The sequence below is a fragment of the Chelonia mydas genome, chromosome 11 (assembly GCF_015237465.2).
Source record: "Chelonia mydas isolate rCheMyd1 chromosome 11, rCheMyd1.pri.v2, whole genome shotgun sequence".
NCBI lineage: Eukaryota > Metazoa > Chordata > Testudines > Cheloniidae > Chelonia > Chelonia mydas.
The window spans coordinates 1,441,868-1,461,820 of record NC_051251.2 but is presented as its reverse complement, the minus strand read 5'-3'; the positions used below and the strand labels follow the sequence as shown (position 1 = coordinate 1,461,820).

General features: G+C 55.2%; 1 protein-coding gene and 1 long non-coding RNA gene across 2 annotated transcripts; one reads left to right on the top strand and one right to left on the bottom strand.

Moving 5' to 3' along the window:
- Nucleotides 1–642: 642 nt before the first annotated feature.
- On the bottom strand, nucleotides 643–3,108 carry LOC122462279. The gene is made up of 2 exons (XR_006284749.1): nucleotides 2,903–3,108; nucleotides 643–2,179 (listed from the first exon to the last, which is right to left on the bottom strand). It is a non-coding gene; the product is annotated as an uncharacterized LOC122462279 (long non-coding RNA).
- Nucleotides 3,109–8,210: 5,102 nt separating this feature from the next.
- LOC102934360 (tubulin alpha-1D chain) lies at nucleotides 8,211–12,522 on the top strand. The gene is made up of 4 exons (XM_037912812.2): nucleotides 8,211–8,375; nucleotides 9,358–9,580; nucleotides 9,999–10,147; nucleotides 11,444–12,522. The coding sequence occupies exons 1-4, from the start codon at nucleotides 8,373–8,375 to the stop codon at nucleotides 12,425–12,427; spliced, it is 1,359 nt and encodes a 452-aa protein (XP_037768740.1). The 5' UTR covers nucleotides 8,211–8,372; the 3' UTR covers nucleotides 12,428–12,522.
- The last annotated feature ends 7,431 nt before the right edge of the window (nucleotides 12,523–19,953 follow it).

The window sequence follows — 19,953 nt, the reverse complement described above, 5'->3', positions numbered from 1 at the left end:
CTTCATCCGGGGAGGAGGTGGGTGAAGCTAACTGGGGTGAGGCTGGGCCTCTGACAGTTGCCCCTTAGGTCCTCTTGAACTTCTTCCTTCTGCTTGGTACCAAGCCCGGCACCAGATCAGGAGGAGCTGGATGAGACGACTCCCCAGGTCTAGGTGAAGATACTGAATGTGAGTGGCATGGGGAGGATCTGGAAATGGGGGGGGGGGGGTCACTGAAAGGTCACTGCACCCCAATGACTTCCTTGCCATCTTTCCATGCCAGTGCTGGCAGCAGAATCTCGCTAGTACCCCGAGTGGTAAGGTCTAGGAGGGGGTTGTGATGGGTTGGACCCCTTGGGAAGCCACCGGATGTGCTGAGATACCCCGAGTCTACCTGTTCTGCCAGCCTGGGCCCCCGTTGACCTGTCTTGCTGAGCCAGGCTCCGAAAACCTCCTTGAACTCACACCCAGGCAAGGCCACTCCCGGCTGCAGATCAGCTCTGGGAAGACTCCGCGTAAGAGACTTGCTCCAGTAGTCAGATGTCCCCTCCCTTGGGGTGCAGACCCACGGATCTATTACGAAATTTGCCCATTCCCTCTATGTGGAGAGAGGTGTGCACACGTCTCCCCCCCCCCCCAGTTAGAAATGACAAACTGGGTTTAATAAACAAAACAAGTTTTATTAACTCTAAAAGGCAGATTTTAAGTGGTAAAAGGGTAACAAACAGAACAAAGCAGATAACGAACAAATGAAACCAAACATGCAAACTGAGCTAGTCTCACTAAAGACATTGGTGACAAACAGGATTTCTCCCCCTAGATACTGTTGCAGGCAGGTTGCAAAGCTCCTGTGGTTCACTGTTATATTCCTTTTCAGACTGGACCCATCTCAGTCTGGACCCCCCACCCACAGGCCTTCCCTTTTGCAGTCTGTCTTCTTGGGCAGACAGGCCATGGAGAGGAGGGGTCCCGTTTGCCTTCCTCCCCACCCTTCAATAGGATTTACATAAGGCAGGAATCCTTTGTTTCCCAAACTTGACCCCCCCGCCCCCTTCCCTTCCAGTGGAAAGTTACAAGAAGTCCCAGGTAATGTTTAGGATCAGGTGACAAGACCACCTGACTCTGTAGGATCACAGCATCCACGAGTCAGGGGCAGGATGGAGCATCTGCAGGAAGGCCAAGCTTTTCACGATCCATTGTCCTCGCTGATGAGCCATCCGCCCTGTCGGCTTTTCCATTGTTGTATCTGAAGTGTTAGCAGTGGGCATCACCCAAAGTGGCATAGTTGAAATACAGATACATAGTCAATATTCCTAACTTCAGATACAGAAATGATACAGGCATACCCGCTAGATAATCCCATTCAGTAAATTACAACCTCTCCAATGATCTCTCACAGGAACCATCTTGCATAAAGTACATCTCAGTTATGTCGTATTCATATCATAAGCATATTTTCATAAGAATATGGAACACGTCACAGGGGTGGCGAGACATAAGAGTCCAAAGAAGAATCATCATCTCCCAACCACGGAGGGGCCAAACCTGTCAGTGCTGGAGACTGGTACCAGAGCCTGGGGAATAATGGAGAAGCCATCACCAATGGCACCGGTGGCCGAGAGCTCTGGGAGGCTGGAGGATGACATGTACTGGGTGCTGCGCTGAGGAGGTTGGTGCCATGCAGTCTACAGGGACCACTGAAGGAATCTCCTGCACCACTGGGCACACCAGAACTCACAAGCTCAACAAGTCCCTGGCCACTGCCTACGCCTCTGGCCTGGACAGTCCTGGAACAGTCTCTGACCAATGCAGAAGAGATGAAGACGGTGCTCCAGACAATGAAAGTGCCACTTTGGGCCCAGGTCTGACAGTGCCTGCCCTGGTGCTGTCTCACCTGATGAGCGAGTGCAGGAGCGCTTCGATTCTGCCTGCACTCTACCCGACCCTTCACCCCCTTGCGTGGTAGACTTAGGGGCGGTGATCTGCCTCTCCTGGCAGCATCCTTGGAAGCCTTGTGTTCCTTCTTGGGCACCAGCAAGGGTGAGTGGGGCCGGGACAGTATTGGAGGTGCACTTCTCACACAGTCCGAAGTGCTCAGTACCCCGTGACTGAAGATGGTCTCACGAGCAGCCTCCAACAAAGAAAGCTTCGGCCTGGCCTCTCTCTCGTGCTTGGTCCTCAGCTTGAAGTCCCTACAAATCTGGCATTGATCCCTAATGTGAGACTCACCTAGACACATTAGAAAACTAGAGCGTGGGTCACTCACAGGCCTGGTTTAGAGCATGAAAGGCAGAGCTTGAAGCCCGGTGACCCAGGTGTTCCTTGGTACCAACAAACAGAACCCCAGAACTGGGGAGCCAAAAAACAAACTTCTACTAAACAAAAACACATCTATTACAAGTAACACCAAAAAAGGAGTCTATGAAAAGGTAACTCTGTGCATCTGGATGCTGAGAAAACTTGCGGAAGCAAGATAAACAGATTCCAACAATCATTACAGGCATTAAGGAGGAAGTGAGGGGGGGGTCAGGGATGGTGTAATGGGGTAATAGGGATGGTGACCCTGTGTGGCCGCACTTGTGAGCCCCCCCCTTGGCCGAGTGCAGGTGGCTGCACACTGTCGCTCAGTTTGTCCCAGCTCCGGAAGAGAACAGCACCCCAGGGTTCCCTCCCGGGAGACAATGTCTTTGCCCTCTTGGGGCTTCTTGGCCACAGCTCTCCAGCTGGGCCACTCCAGTTCAGTTCCCCCTCTGGGGTGCCTCACTGTCCAGGCCACTTCCTCCAGGGGGTTGGGGGGAGCCGGGCCCACCTACTACTCCGGGTCCAAGCCCAGGGACTGTAGATAGCAGCTGTCTGCTGTTATCTAAGTCATGCTGCTGCTCTAATTCCCTGGGCCACTTCCCCACGCCGTCTTCACTCTTACCTCCGGGCCTTGTCCTGATGGAGACCCCGCAGCCAGCTCTGGGCTCCTTCTCGCTCTCCTTGGCTCCTGGCAGCACGGCCTTGTCTGAGGTCCTGTAGCTCCGCCCGCCCGCCACACCCCATCCTCACTCCTTCAGCTCCAGCAAGGAACTGGACTCCCACTGGCTCTGCAGCTCTTCTTATAGTCAGCTGCTGGGTCCTGATTGGCTGTGTGCCACACAGCCGCTCTAGGCAGCTTGGAGGACTCTCTCCACTGCCCTCTTTGGGGGCAGCGTGTGGCAGGGCCAGGAGGCCTCCCGCAGGGGGGCTCAGGGGGTCTGGTGTACCCCGTCACAGATGGTTTCGCCCTTTATACCTGCATGCAGTGGCACGTGGCAGCAGAGGGTGCTCAAGCCGCTGAGATACAAATTTCCAGCCACTGGGCTGGAGACGAGCACACTCCAAGAGTGGAATGCACATGTGCAGTCACACAACGAAGAACTAGTGGGGCCTCATGAGGTCAGTCCTGGGCCTGGCACTATTCCATATTTTCAGTCATGACGTGGATAATGGAGTGGAGAGGATGCTTATGAAATGTGCAGATGACACCAAGCTGGGAGAGGTCACAAGCACTTTGGAGGCAGGATTAGAATCCAAAGCGACCTTGACAATTGGAGAACTGGTCTGAAATCACAAGACGCAATTCAGTAGAGACGAGTGCAAAGTACCACACGTAGGGAGGAAAACTCAGATGCACAAGTACAAACTGGGGACTAACTGGCTCAGTGGTAGCACTGCTGAAAAGCACCTGGGGGTCACAGTGGATCACAAACGGAATGAGAGTCAACAGTGTGTTGCGAAAAAGGCTAATCTCATTCTGAGATGTGTGAACAGGAGCGTTGTACCTAAGACCCAGGAGGTCACTGTCCTGCTCTACTCGGCACTGGCGAGGCCTCAGCTGGACTCCTGTGTCCAGTTCTGGGCACCGCACTTTAGGAAGATGCGGACAAACTGAAGAGAGTCCAGAGATGAGCTACAAAAATGATAAAAACTTTAGAAAACCTGACCTCTGAGCAAAGGCTGAAAACCCTGGGCATGGTTAGTCTTAAGGAAAGAAGACGGGGGGGGGGGGGCAAGGGGGACACCTGATAACAGGCTTCAAATACATTGTGGGCTGTTATAAAGAGGACGGGGATCAGTTGTTCTCTGTGTCCGCTGGAGGTAGGACAAGCAGTAATGGGCTTAATCTGCAGCCAGGGAAACTGAGGTTAGATATCAGGAAAAACTTTCTAGCTCTCAGAGTAGTTACGGTCTGGAACAGGCGTCCAGGGGGCTATGGACTCCAGCTCCTGGCAGCCCCCCAGCCTCAGCCAGCTCTGCTCCCTTCCCGGCGCAGCAGCTGCAGGGCTGTTTCCCTGAGCCCTTGGCCCCCTGCTCTAGGGGCTCACCACAGGAGCTAGCTCCACTCCAGCGTGGCTTTCCCTCCCCAGGGCTCAGCCCCTCTCAGTCGTTCCTTCCCAGCTGCCCCTGAGCAGCCCTTTATAGGTTCTGGTGCCACCCCGCCCTCTTTAACTGGCTGGGTTGGGCTCCCCTGCTCCAGTCCGGGGCGCTGGGCTCAGTCTAGCCGCAGGGACCAGTTAGATGTCTATGATTCTGCACCAGCAGCTGAGCAGCCCAGAAGGAATCACGCACTTGTTCCCTTGAATCACATGCACCCATCCTGGCCACAAAAGTGAGACAAGAACAGGCCTGAGAGAGGAGCTTTAGGGACTTCCTGGACACATTTGTCCATCCGTCCATGCTGTCAAGTTACTGGAGAATCGGAAGTAACTAGACACTTGCTGTCCAGTGCCAGGCCTGGTGGGTACTCGACCTGCCTCCTGTGAGCCTTGAACCAGCCATGGCCGGACAACCCTGCAGCTGTTTCGTCTCCAGGAAGGGTCCAGAAGCCAGGCCCAGTCCTTTAGAAGCTCCTCAGCGCCGGAGCTGAGAGTGGCTCACCCCTGTAGCGAGAGGGAGAGAAATGCAATAGTAACCTCCCAGGGCTGAGCGAGATGTTTCTTCCTCTGTGTTTCCCTTTATTCCCGTTACAGGGACCCCTGCTCAGGCACCGTGGGACCTGCTGACTCCAGAGCTGCCCTCCAGCCTCGTGTGGCAAGGCGGGTGAGCCAACAGGTGCTGCTGGGGAGAGAGACCAGCGTTCCAGCTTGCCCAGGGCTCTCGTGAGCTCTGCAGATGAGCTCTGGGTGACTCGACAGCATGTCTCTCTCACCAGCAGAAGCTGGTCCAATAAAAGATATTCCCTCGCCCGCCTTGTCTTGCTAATATCCTGGGACCCACACGGCTACAGCCCCACTGCAGATTCCAGCCTGTCACGGTGCCACTTGCCACCACAAGAGGGTGCTCCAGCCCCGTGCAAGGCGCCATGGCCCTTCTCCTCCAGAGGGGACACAGGGGACGAACTCTGGGCACCAGGGTGTCCCCAGGCTGGGGCAGCCCCTGCCAGCGCACCGCAGGGACGTGGCATCCGACCTGGCTGAACCTCTGTGGGGGGCACCCAGAATGCGCCTGGGTCAAGGGTACTGGAGGGTGTTGGCAGTGCCCAGCACAATGGAGCCTGCTCCTGACGGGCCCCTGGGAGCTCCTGCAGCACAGACACCCACGGCCATGCCTCCGGTGTGTGCCCTTTCCTGACCATGCTGCTGCATTTGTTCTCACCTGCGGAGCCCCTGCTCCTGGGCACGCCCGCTGGGCTGCAGCGACAGCGGGGGTCCTGAGCACTGGCCGTTCGTTCGGCACCGGGAGAGGTGCACAGACAGACAGGCCTTTGTTCGGGGTCTCTGCCTCCTGGGCCTCCAGCGCAGCCCAGGACATCCCACTGAGTGCTGCCGTTCTCCTTCCCAGGCACGGCTCCTGGCTGGCAGGGACTCCTCCGCCACCCTGCTGTTCCCCGCCCAGCAGGACTGCAGGCCTCAGTCGTACCCGGGGAGGTTGCTGATGCTGACTACTGGGCCACTGGGTCCTGGGGGGGATGTCGCCGACCCAGGAGCACTGCCCCCAGAGCCTGCCCCACCTGCCTGAACTCAGGCTGGAATAACTCCTTCCCCTTCACAGGCCGCGTCTCCATAGTCACGGCACGCTGAGGGAATTGCTGTGCAAACAAGGCCGAGCCCTGCCCGCCTGGCATGGCCAAGAACGCCCCAGGCTTGTAGCAACCTGGGTATTTTTTTGTTACTCTCCTTCCCTGACTTGGTCACCTTGTGCAGCTCCTCGCGGGCAGAGCGCTTCGGTGCTCAGGGGAGCAGAGGCCTTTAGCCGGCCTGCTGCCCGGGGTGAACTGTGGCCTGGGTGACGGCACAGTCTCCAGTCATTGCCTGTCGCTAGCTGTCTCCTGCGGCTGGGCGGAGCGTGATCGGCACAGACCGGGCTCTGGAAATGGGTTCTCCGTGGTGTGACGGGCGACTAAACTAGACAAGGAGCCTTTGCAGGGCTGCCAAGTGACGCCCCGCCCCATGCAATGACCAGTGCCCAGCTGTGAGGGGCATCCCGGTGCGCACTGTGCCCAGCGGGGTGCGGGAGGGGAGTCCGAGTCCCTTGCCACTGTTCTGTGTTTGTTCCCATCCCCGTAGCGTGTAACAAGGACGCTGGGAACTTGACACAGCTGCTGAACACTTTTCAGAGGAGCAGCCGTGTTAGTCTGTATCCACAAAAAGCAAAGGAGGACTAGGGCACCTTAGAGACTAACACATTGATGAGAAGGGGGAACTCATCTGCTCCCCACAGTCAGATCTAGCTCCAGTGCTGAGAACTGGGAGAGACGCTGGCCACGTGACAAAGTCCTTTCCACCCGGTGGCTGTGCGGCGGCCACCATGTGAGATGAGTTTGGAGGGTGTCTCGGTCTTGTTCCTAGCGGGCAGCTGCCCCCTTAGTGAGTCCCAGAGAGGCCGAGGCGTGAATGGGCCCCAGAGATAGGCCGACCTCGCTCCTAGGGCCAGGGCTTGGGAACAGCCAGAGCATGAGGTGTGCCGCACCAGCGCCTTGCTGAAGATGCTGCAATTCTCCAGAATCTCATCCAGCCTCTAGCTCAGGGGTGGGCAAACTACGGCCCGGGGACCGCATCTGGCTCTTCAGACATTTTAATCTGGCCCTCAAGTTCCCACCAGGGAGCAAGGTTCAGGGCTTGTGTCCCTCCATGGGTCCAGCAGGGGAGCAGGGTTTGGGGCTTACCCCACTCTGTGCGTGCCATGGCTCTGCACAGCTCCCGGAAGCAGCAGCATGTCCCACCTCCGGCTCCTACACATAGGGGCAGCCAGGGGGCTCTGCATGCTGCCCCCGCAGCTCCCATTGGCCAGGAACCGTGGCCAATAAGAGCTGCAGGAGCGATGCCTGCGGACAGGACAGCGTGCAGAGCTGCTTGGCCACGTCGCCGCGTAGGAGCCAGAGGGGGGACATGCCACTGCTTCTGGGAGCTGCATGAGGTAAGCGCCGCCTGGAGCCTGCACCCCTGACCCCCTGCCATGCCCCAACCCCCTGCCCCAGCCCAGATCCCCCTCCCACCCTCTAACCCCTCGGTCCCAGCCCAGAGTACCCTCCTGCACCCCAACCCCTAAACAGAACCTATGGAGATGGAAAAGAGGGAGGTGACAGAAGTCTATAAAATACTGACTGGTTGAGAAAAGGGAGAGAAGGAGGGTCTGTTCTCCCATCTCATAGAACAAGAAGAAGGGGACAATGGATGCAATTGAAAGGTGGGAAATTCAAAACTGATTAAACAAAAATATTTTTCATATTGTCTAATTAGCCGGTGGAACTCACTGCCACAGGAAGCCACTGAGGCCAATAATTTAACAAAATGGAAAAAGGGACTGGACATTTCTCTGGATAACAGGCCCCTCCGAGGTTGTTAGAACAGACTGTGGCAGGGCTCTGGTCCCTCTGGATGCAGGGCTTCAGCCAACCTCGAACTATTAGAGACCAGGATGAGACCTAATGTGTGGGTGTGGATGAGGGGCAGATTATCCCACCTCTGCTGCTGCTTAGTTCTTACACCTTCCTGTGCAGCATCTGGGGCCGGGCACTGTCCCAGAGAGGAGACGGAGCTCGAAGGACCTGAGGCCTGATCCCTCTGGTGATGCCTGCGTTCCTGTGCCCCTGAGATCCGTGCTCTGCAGAGACATGCAGCTCGGCGCTGCTCCGGGGCCAGCACGAGACCCCCGGGCAGTGGCAGGGAGGAGCCAGGCCCAGTTACTGATTTGTTTGGTGTAACCAAGGCCCTATGAGGCCCTTGCTGTGTGTTGCAAGGAGCTGTAACCCAGAGACAGCTCAGCAAAGGGCAGCGTGATGAGCAGTGCCCAGCACAGCCACCCCACCGCAGCTGTTACTAACAACAAACCCTCCCTCCCGGTTACTATAAAAGGCGCAGCTCGGAGCTCCCCCGTTCCCAGCCTTCGTCTCCGAGCCCTTTGCTGTCGGATCGAAGAACCTCTGCAGCATGGTGAGTCCCGCCTGGGACTGGGGCTGCCCGTCCCCCCAGAGTGAGTGGGGGGCAGTCCCAGGCTAGGGAGGAGCAGGGTCCCCTGAGCTCCCTGGTTCCTGTGGTGCCCTGGGAGGGTTTAGACGTAAGAGAGCTGCACGGGGGGATTGGTCCCTGCTCCTAAAGGTGATCCATGTGGGCAGAAGCACGCGGAGCAGCCCCAGAGCAGAGCAGACTCCAGAGCTCAGAGGCGTCACAGGAGAGGGACGGTGCTTGGCGGGCGTTTGTCCAGAGGCTGTTGCTGGCTGGGAGGGGGAAGGGGGTGCAGACGGCACAAATTCAGGAGTGGGCAAAGGAGACAGAACAAGCTGGGGCCGCGCAGTGGGAGGGGGGCAGGTGCAGGCTGGAAGGAGGCTGAGACGGAGGCGAGTGCGGCTGTGTGGAGGGTAGGCAGCCTGACTCTGGCTGGGGAAGGAGAGGAGCAGCCAGGGAAGGGAGGTGAGCTGGGAGAGAGGGGCCAGAGAGATGCAGGGAGGCCAGAGAGGAGGAAGGGAGAGGTGACGGGGGCTGGATCTGTGCAGATGGTGGGAAGGGGCAATTGTAGGGGAACGCAGCGGGAGATGCCAGATGTGGGGCGAGCGTGAGGAAGCAAAGCCCTGTGCCGGGCCGAGAGGCAGGATGGCAGCGCCCGGCAGGGAAGCAGAGGGATGGAGAGGAAAGATAACCCCGGGCTGCAGCGAGCAACTTGGAGGAAGCAGCACCAGAACCGGGGAGAGGCCAGTGAACAAATCCGGTTTTCTGATGCACAAGCAGCTGGCCAATTTCTCCCTGCCCCCCCCCGAGCCCAGTTTGAGGTGGGCGAGGATGGTGGGTGGCTCTCCCTGGTCTCGGGATCCCTCACGCCCAGAGACTGTCTGCAGCGGGTCCTGTCCTTGCACGGCATGCCCCACAGACAGCAGCTGGGCCCCCCATCCCACGACGGTTCCTTGTTCTTCGCCCCCAGCGGGAGTGCATTTCTGTCCACGTCGGCCAGGCCGGCGTGCAGATCGGCAATGCCTGCTGGGAGCTGTACTGTCTGGAGCACGGCATCCAGCCGGACGGGCAGATGCCCAGCGACAAGACCATTGGGGGAGGGGATGACTCCTTCAACACCTTCTTCAGCGAGACGGGCGCCGGGAAGCACGTCCCCAGAGCCGTCTTTGTGGACCTGGAACCCACAGTGATTGGTGAGTGCTGAGTGCCGGGGGGAGGGATGGGGCTGGGGACCTAGTGATCCCTGTGCGAGCACGGCCTGCCTCGGCGTTTGCACTCACCGGTCACAATCCACTGAGCCACCCAGCCCCACTGGCCTGGCGCGAAAGGCTCTGCATCCCGGCTCTGACTCTTTGGGCCACCCTCTGGAATCAGATAGCACAGAGCAGGTTTATGAGCCCTCTGTGGGGCCGGCAGGGGCAACAAACATCTAGGGCGGGAACGTCAGGGTCCATGGGCTGGTCAGTGTCACAGGAACAGCTGCTGGGAACAAAGCTACGTGAGCCCTTCATCTCTCACTCGCTAACCCATGCAGCCCTGCTCAGGTGTGCACGGGCACCGAGGTTCCTCCAGGTGGGGCGGGCGCTAACCGGGCTGTGCTGTGAATTCCAGACGAGGTTCGGACCGGCACTTACCGCCAGCTCTTCCACCCAGAGCAGCTCATCACCGGCAAGGAAGATGCTGCCAATAACTATGCCCGCGGGCACTACACCATTGGCAAGGAGATCATCGACCTGGTGCTGGACAGGATCCGGAAGCTGGTAAAGACGCTAGGGCAGGCAGGGTTCTGGGAAGCTCTCGGATTCCAGGTGGAGATAATGCCGAGTGGTGGTTGGATGGTGAAGGAGCAAAATCAGCTTCTGCTGCCCACACATTCGCTGGGCACCACCAGCTTCCTCCATCAGCCTGGGGCAAGAGCAGTGGTGGCCAACATGCAGCTGGACTGCGGAGTCTGCAGGGCCCAGCATGCAGGGATCCACTGAGAGGTGAATGGCCTCTCTGCTTGGATCTAGCTGGAAGGCTGCAAGGCTGAGACCTGCAACTGCCTGCCCAGGCCACACCTCAGTCTGGAATATGAGGATGGCTAGACTCCGCACCATTGTACGGCAGGTAGGTGCGGCCCTCAGGGTCACAGTGACCTGCTAATGCAGCCTTCATCTGGGTTCTGTCCATGCCCTCAGGGTGCAGGGGAACTCGGTGCCCAAGTGTGTGCCGTGAATTCAAGCTGTCTCGGGCACTGGCTGGAGCTGTCTCACCCCTTCCCAGGGAGCTAGAACAGGTCCCTTCACTCCCAGGGCAGCGGACCCCAACCTGCTGTCAGGGAAGAGGCAGAGAAGTGCAGCTCCAGGACAGGCTCTGGCCTGGGAGGCCCAGGATGGCAGAGCCTGGGACGGGGGACGATGAGAGGGGATGGGTTCTCCATCCACACAGGGAAAGGAGCCGGTGGACAGGCTCTGTGCCTCCAGCCTCTGCTTGCTTTCAGCGGTGCTGGCGCGACTGCGCATCCAATGCCGAAGCCATGCTGGTGCCACCATAACTCACACCAGCATGCTCCTAGGTGAGCCGGGAGGTTAGTGGTATTGGCAGAGAGAAGCCCCGGGCCCGGCATGGTGAGAAGGAGACTAAAGCGAGGATTAGTAATGGGGCTCTGGGAGCAGAAGGTGAGTTGGGGGTGTGTGTAGGGGGCTTTCACGAGTCAGGATAAAGACAGACAAGGGGTGAAAGACAGAGAGCGGGTGACAGTGAGTCAGTATGGGGGTCCTGGAAGCCGACACATTTTCCATAAATCTCTTTCTGCTGGAACACTTCCACCTTCCCCCACGGGCTCCTGAGCACTGAAAGTCCTCCGGAGCCCTCCTGTCATCTCACAGCACAGCTGTGAAATCCTGGGGCCCTACTGCACAACGGATGGGACGACTGAGCCCCTGGCGGGGTGCTGAGCAATACAGGCTGCTCTGCTACACGGCCTGGGAGAGCCGAGCTGGGACACACATCTCACTCCCGGCTGCCTGCCCCTTTCCCAGGCTGAGCCCTCTCTCTTTCCTGGATCCCCGCAGGCCGACCAGTGCACGGGGCTCCAGGGCTTCCTCATCTTCCACAGCTTCGGGGGCGGCACCGGCTCCGGATTCACCTCCCTGCTGATGGAGCGTCTCTCCGTTGACTATGGCAAGAAGTCCAAGCTGGAGTTCTCCATCTACCCCGCACCTCAGATCTCCACCGCGGTGGTGGAGCCCTACAACTCCATCCTGACGACCCACACCACCCTGGAGCACTCGGACTGCGCCTTCATGGTCGACAACGAGGCCATCTACGACATCTGCCGCAGGAACCTGGACATCGAGCGCCCCACCTACACCAACCTCAACCGGCTAATAGGTCAGATTGTGTCCTCCATCACCGCCTCCCTCCGATTCGATGGTGCCCTCAATGTGGATCTGACAGAGTTCCAGACCAACCTGGTGCCCTACCCGCGCATCCACTTCCCGCTGGCCACCTACGCCCCCGTCATCTCTGCAGAGAAGGCCTACCATGAGCAGCTCTCTGTGGCTGAGATCACAAACGCTTGCTTTGAGCCAGCCAACCAGATGGTGAAGTGTGACCCGCGCCACGGGAAATACATGGCCTGCTGCCTCTTGTATCGCGGGGACGTGGTGCCCAAAGATGTCAACGCTGCCATTGCCACCATCAAAACCAAGCGCAGCATCCAGTTCGTAGACTGGTGCCCAACTGGCTTCAAGGTTGGCATCAACTACCAGCCCCCGACGGTGGTTCCCGGCGGCGACCTGGCCAAGGTGCAGCGGGCCGTGTGCATGCTGAGCAACACCACGGCCATTGCCGAGGCCTGGGCTCGGCTGGACCACAAGTTTGACCTGATGTACGCCAAGCGGGCCTTCGTGCACTGGTACGTGGGAGAGGGCATGGAGGAGGGGGAGTTCTCAGAGGCCCGGGAGGACATGGCTGCCCTGGAGAAGGATTACGAGGAGGTGGGGACAGACAGTGTGGATGGAGAAGGAGAGGAAGAGGAAGGTGATGAATACTAGAGGGTAAATGTCCTGTTTGGATGGCTGGGAATCAGCCTGATGTCTTCCTCACTGATGCACTTGGGGCGATTGTCCACCTTAAATAAAACAGTTCCTCCAGTCACGTTGTAGGGCTTTAGTTTGCTGCATCCATTTACCTGTTCCCAATCTGAGCTATGCCCCTTCATCCCACGCCTGGTGCAGCCACAGGAAGGAAGTGGACGCAACCCCCGTTGTCTGCCAGGCTGAACTCTACAATCTGCCAGCTGCCGAACGCACTTCACTGGCTCGAGACAGAGCCGCTGTGCCATTGTCTCATCCCCCGGCACCGCTCTGGGCGAGGGGCTCCCAGTGACACGCACAGACCCTAACCCTAGACAATGCCGACTGGGTCATGAGTGACAGGGAGAATCAGATGGAGGGGAAGAGGGGAACCGGTGGGCTGTGTAGATCCCTGGGGTCGGGATGCTGGGACCAGCGCATGGGCCCCACAGATCATGGGCCCAATCCAACACTATATATCGGCTGGGGACACGGAACCCTCCTCCGTGGTGCTGCTAAGAAATAACCTTCCCTGGTCTCTTCATTGCTCTCCCAGGTCTTCTCGTCCATCTCTGCTGGTTAGCTTTTCCCTTTGCCTCCCATGTCACCTCCGATACCTTTCACACGGGACCTCGTACAACACAGATACTGGCGATGAGAGGACTGACTGTATCCATCCATTTCCATGTTCCAGTACCCTGGCACCTTGGAACCCGGTTCACTCCTTCAATATGGGGTTAAGAATACAGGGGGAGGGGAGAGGTCTTCCCCTGACCTTTGACCTTTGATTCATAGGCCATCCACTGTCACCCTTCTGGCAATAGTAATTCCTTCCATGAGGCAGTCAGGTTGGGTGGGAGAGTCTGTCTGAGCTCCCCTATCTCCTGGACAGCCGTTAGCGATGACATTGTCAGCCGGGAGGGAGGGAGAGCGCTGCAGGGGCCGATCCTGAGAGCTCGGACCCCCACAGGACCGATGGCTGCTTGCTAGCGTCCTTTCCTGTTTCTCTTTTCCTTTAACCTAAGTGCTCTCCACCCCTTCTCTGCTCTGTCCCCTGGGCTGACTCGCTCTGTGTCACCCCGTCAAAGGGAGACTGTCCCAAAATGCCCCCTGGCTCCTAGCAACTGTGCTCTTGGGAGGAACGGCTGCTGGAATCTAAACAGCTTTGAAACCACTCATGGAGAGGTTACAAAAAGGAACAGCCCGTTCTAGGGGGGTAGCCGTGTCGGCCCCAGGATGTTAGAGAGACAAGGTGGGGCAGGGAATAGCTTTTATTGGACCCACGGCTGTAGGTGAGAGAGAGCAGCTTTCACAGATCTCTTCAGCAGGCCTGAGGCAGAGCTCTGTCCCTCTCACCTACAGAAACGGGTCCAATAGAAGTGATTCCCTCCCCCACTCATTCTAGGAGCCTCACACAAGGGACGTCAGCCTCCCCACGCCCTGTCAGCGCCGTGTGTGCTGGGTGTCTGGCAGTGCCCATCCGAGCTCACCTGAGACTCCAGCAGGCAGCGCCAGCGCCCTCGGAAAAGCACCTTGTCCGTGCCAGGGGGACTCTGGGAGCGTCCTGGAGCGGTGCATGTTGGCACTCACCAACCCAGCCAGCAGTGGCTGACCTCGCGTCTCCACCCCAAGGATACAGGTGCGCTAGAAACACAGGACAAAAGATCCAGGCTCAGAACAATAATTTCCAGCTCCACAAACCGACCACCATAGAACCTATTAGTTCATACAACAACCTGGGTTTGGGTGCTGTGAATTTCAGCAGGGCATTCGAGCATGTCCAGTGTCTCTGGGGGCTCAGGACTAGGTGTCCTGTGTGACCCGATGGAGCACGTCTCTTGTCAGGGGTTCTGCACAAGTAGGGCAATGTCTGGATAATAAATAAAAACAGTAACACACGTCAGCAGCGAAAGGGTTAATAGCGAGGGTGACGCCCACAAGGAACGGAAAGGCATGTCCTGAAAGGAGGATCCTCTCTAGGGATGTAGCAAAATTGGAGACGGGACAGAAAAGAGCCCCAGAAATGACTGAGGGCCAGCGCTAACGGCTTGCCACGAGAGACTTACAGAGCTCCATCCGTTTAGCTTTTCGAGACGAAGCTCGAGATGTGCCTTGCCTGGAGTGTGTCAGGACCTTCGGGGAGAACACAGTGGGTGCTAACGGGCTCTTTAGTCTAGGGGAGCCAGGCAGAACCAGAGCCAAGGGCTGGAAGCTGAAGCCAGACTATTCTAATGAGAAACGAGGCCCAAAGTAACAGTGCGGGTGATTAGCCACGGGCACTGCCAACTGGCTGGCTTCCCATCCGGCTGGTGCCTTCCTGGATGATGCTTTGGCCGGACAAGTCCCTGGGCGGCAGGCAGGGAATGGCCTGGGCTAGAGAGGGGGTCAGATTTTGTGATCTAAAGGTCCCTCCTGGCCTTCACCTCTATGACCCTCCGAGTGGCACGTCAAGAGTTTGTAACCTCCCAGTGCACTGCCCTGACATCACAATCAGCCTGAGCTTTCCATTGGCTGCAGCAGCTGCCAGTCAGCAGGGGAGGAATGTGATGGGCTGCTGGTGAGCTCCTGCCCTGCACCCCCGAGACCACCTGCAGTGCAGATCTCTCCTGATGCAGTAAGGTAGGGCCTGGGCTTTGTCAGAGGGGTGGAGAGCCCAGCAAGCACTGAAATACCTTGGAGAGGGACGAGCGGGGGGGAGACCTGAGGGACGGGGGATGGTGAAGGGGAGAGGTGGTGACTGGAGAGCGCCTGATGCAATTGGTGCAGAGCAGAGGGTGGAAAGGGGATGTAGGAAAAAGCACGAGGGTCAGACAAGGGCTGGTCTCCTGGGCATGGGCCTAATACCCACGGCCTAGGAGCCTGGCCCCGCGCTCTGCCCTGGGAAGGGCCATAAACCTCAGCCAACGGTGAGCGCAACACCCTCCTGACCCCAGCAGGTCTCCCCTGCCAGCACCTGCTGAAGCTAACCATTTTAAAATCAGCCATTCCAGATAACTTGCACCCTAGAGTTTTAAAAGAGCTGGCCAAGGAGCTCTCCAAATCAATGGTATTCATTTTTTGTAAGTCTTGGAAAATTGGTGAAGTTCCAGAGGACTGAAAGAAAGCTAAAGTTGTGTAATTATTTTAAAAGGGTAAACAGGATGACCCAGGTCACTATAGGTCAGTGAGTCTGACATCACACCCAGGGAAAATTATTGAACAGCTGATATGAGACTATCACTATGACCATGTAATTAATACCAGTCAATATAGTTTCCTAGAAAGCAGGTCTTGTTAGACAAACTTGAGATCATTCTTTGACAAGGTTACAAGTGGGTCTGAAAAAGGGATTGGTGTTGACCTACTATACATGGATTTGTGTGAGGCACTTGACTCATTACTGCACAATATTCTGATTTAAATACATGCACTGTATAAAATCAGTGCAACACATATTAAAAGGAGTAAAAACTGGCCAACTGATAGATCTCAAAATGTAACTGTTAATGGGGAATAACCAACAAGTGGGGGTGTTTCTAGTGGAGTCCCCGGGGACTGGTTTTTGGCCCAACACTATCTAATATTTTTATTAATAATTTGGAAGAAAACCAATCATTGCTCAGAGAGTTTCCAGATGACGTAAGGCTTGGGGTGAGGCGGTAAATAGTGACAAGGACCGAACCCCTTCACAGAGCAATCTGGATTGGTTGGACAGCTGGGCACAATCAACAGCATGGGTCAATATGGCCAATCACAACGTCACACATCTAGGGACAAAGAATGGAGGTCATACATACATAATGGCGAATTACAGTCTGGAAGGAAGTGACACTGATTTGGAGATGATTGTAGATACCAACTCCCTGGGAGTCAGGGACACAGGTTGTTCTTGTCCATCCTCCTGGTTGAGGGCAAGGGCCAGGCGGGAGCCCAAGTGTGCTGGAGACGAACTCATGGCTGTGCAGATGGTGTCCATGGGAGGTGTCATAAATATAAAGGGAAGGGTAAACACCTTTAAATCCCTCCTGGCCAGAGGAAAAACCCTTTCACCTGTAAAGGGTTAAGAAGCTAAGATAACCTCGCTGGCACCTGACCAAAATGACCAATGAGGAGACAAGATACTTTCAAAGCTGGGGGGAAGAAACAAAGGTTCTCTCTGTCTGTGTGATGCTTTTGCCGGGACCAGAGCAGGAATGCAGGTCAGAACTCCTGTAAAGAGTCAGTAAGTAATCTAGTTAGAGATGCGTTAGATTCTGTTTTGTTTATATGGCTGATAAAATAAGTTATGCTGGATGGAATGTAGATTCCTGTTTTTGAGTCTTTTTGTAACTTAAGGTTTTGCCTAGAGGGATTCTCTAGGTTTTGAATCTGATTACCCTGTAAGGTATTTACCATCCTGATTTTACAGAGGTGATTCTTTTACTTTTTCTTTAATTAAAATTCTCTTTTAAGAACCTGATTGCTTTTTCATTGTTCTTAAGACCCAAGAGTTTGGGTCTGTGTTCACCTATTCAAATTGGTGAGGATTTTTATCAAGCCTTCCCCAGGAAAGGGGGTGTAGTGCTTGGGGGGATATTTTCGGGGGGAGACGTTTCCAAATGGGCACTTCCCCTGTTCTTTGTGTAACACTTTGGTGGTGGCAGCGTTTAACCTAAGCTGGTAAGAATAAGCTTAGGGGGTCTTTCATGCAGGTCCCCACATCTGTACCCTAGAGTTCAGAGTGGGGAAGAAACCTTGATAGGAGGGCTTTGGCTTCCGTGACCATGGGATGCTGTTCCAGGCAGGAGGTCAGTGGGAGGAGATGGAGGACACAGACTCAGAAACCTAGCGAGGAGGGCTCTAAGCTAGGTTCAAGGGGAAGCTGACAAAAGCCCACAGGTAAGCATAAAAAAGGCAGCCTTATCAGAGGGCTGCCGACAGAAGAATTCTTTGTCTCCTTAAATGAAGGATAAAGATGGAGTCGCTTTCTGTTCCTTATATTCCAAATGCCTCTGGTTTACATCCCAGGCCTGCTGGGGATTCAGTCTCCTGTGTCTCTTTGGGTGCAGGAGCCGTGTTAATAATTCTTTGTCTCTCGAGTTCAGGATCAGGATAACCCCAGCTATGTTAGCTCGATGGCTTTGTTTACTGCTAATATGTAAATTGAGGTAAACCCACATTCCTCTGTCTAGGACAGCCCTGTTTATCACCTTTACCTAGGGTGGCTTGTCTTGTCTTAAACTTGGTCAAGTAACATCAAACAGAGGGAATCCCTAACTTCACATGGAACATTAACTCTTGCCTTTTACACTGATACTAACAACCGGCGCATTATTAGCTTTCATGTGATCGCTCATGAGGCATATTTTGTACAGATATTATTCCAGTAATGTGTTACGGTGTGAATCAGGGTGTACCGAGGGTCACCGATGGGGATTCCACAACCTCCCTTGGGAGCCTATTCCAGAATTCAATGACGCAGAGAGAAAGTTTTCCCTAGGCTATGTCTACACTATGGACCTGACTGCAGCACAGTGTACCAGACTGTAAAGTCTGCTGTGGAGCCGCTCTTTGCCAGCAGGAGAGAGCGCTCCTGTCAGCACAATTAAACCACCCCCCGCGAGCATTGGTAGCTGTGTCGCTGGAAGAGCCTCTCCTGCCAACACAGCGTTGTCCACACAGCGCTTCTGTCGCTGACACTTATGTCTGTCAGACGTGTTTTTTTCACACCCCTGACCAACAAAAGTGTTCGAAACAAAAGTGGTAGTGTAGCCAACGCCCCAATCTCTAACCTAAATCTCCCCGGCTGCGGAGTGACCCCTTGGCCTACTGTCTGTAGACATGGAGAGCTATTGATCCCCGTCCTGTTTACAACAGCCCTTAGCATATTGGAAGCTTGTTCTCAGGGCCCCTCAGTTGCCTTTTCTCCAGACTAAGCATGCCCTGGTTTTTAACCTTTCCTCAGACGGCGGGTTTTCTAAACCTTTCATCAGGTTTGTTGCTCTCCTCTGGACTCTCTCCAATTTATCTGCATCTTTCCTAAAGTGTGGCGCCCAGAACGGGACACAGGAGTCCAGCTGAGGCCTCGCCAGTGCTGAGCAGAGCGGGACAGTGACCTCCCATGTCTTCCATACGACGCTCCTGTTAAGACACTCAGAATGAGAATAGCCTTTTTCTCAACTGCATGACATTGTTGACTCATATTCAATATTCAACCCCCAGGTCCTTTTCAGCAGCACTGTCACCGAGACAGTTAGTCCCCCGTTTGTACTTGTGCATCTGAGTTTTCCTCCCTATGTGTGGTACTTTGCACTTGTCTCTATTGAATTCGTCTTGTTGATTTCAGACCAGTTCTGCAGTTCTCAAGGTCGCTTTGGATTCTAATCCTGCCTCCAAAGTGCTTGTGACCTTTCCCAGCTTGATGTCATCTGCACATTTCATAAGCATCCTCTCCATTCCATTATCCACGTCATGACTAAAAATATTGAATAGTGCCAGACCCAGGACTGACCCCTGCAGAACCCCACCAGATACACACTTCCAGTTTGACAGTGAACCCTGGATAACTACTCTTAGGGTACGGCCTTTCAGCCAGTTGTGCACCCACCGGCTAGTAATTTCATCTAGAGCACATTGCCCTAGTTTGTTTAGGAGAATGTCACGTGGGACTGTGCCAAAAGCCTTACTGACATCCAGATATATCCCGTCCACTGCTTCCCCCAGCCACTGGGCCAGTGACCCTGTCAAAGGAGGAAGTTCGGTTGGTTTGCCATGATTTTCTTGACAAATCCATGTTGGTTTTTACTTAGAACCCTATTATTCTCCAGGTTCTTTCAAACTGATTGTTCAATAATTTGTTCCAGCATCAAAGCTTATGCTCAAATAAATTTGTTAGTCTCTAAGGTGCCACAAGTACTCCCTTTCTTTCTGCGGATACAGACTAACACGGCTGCTATTCTGAAACCAGGTATCAAAGTTAGGCTGACTGGTCTATAATTCCCTGGGTCCTCTTTGCTCTCCTTTTTAAAGAAAGGGGCTATGTCTGCCCTTCTCCAGTCCTCTGGGACTGTACCTGTCCTCCCCAAGTGCCCGAAGATTATTGCTAACAGCTCCAAGATTGCTTCAACTAGAGCCTTAAGTAGCCTGGGATGAATTTCATCAGGCCCTGCCAACCTGAATACATGTAACTCCTCTAAATAGACTTTAACCTGTTCGTCCCCTATTTCGGCTTGTTCCTTCCCCGCTGTTGTTAGTGGTAAGTGTGTTGAGTGTTTGGTCACCGTAACCTTTTAGTGAAGACTGAAGCAAAACAGGCCTTAGGCCCTCAGCCTTTTGGATGTGATTTTCTTTCCTTCCCCGCTAAGTAGAGGACCAACACCTTCCAAGATCTTTCTCTTGCTCCTAATGTATTTAAATAACCTCTTCTTATTGCCTTTTATGTCTCTTGCTAGGTGTAACTCATTTTATGCCTTGGCCTTTCTGATTTGTCCCTACCAGCTTGTACTATTCCTTTGTACTCCTCCTTAGCAATTTGGCCATCTTTCCAC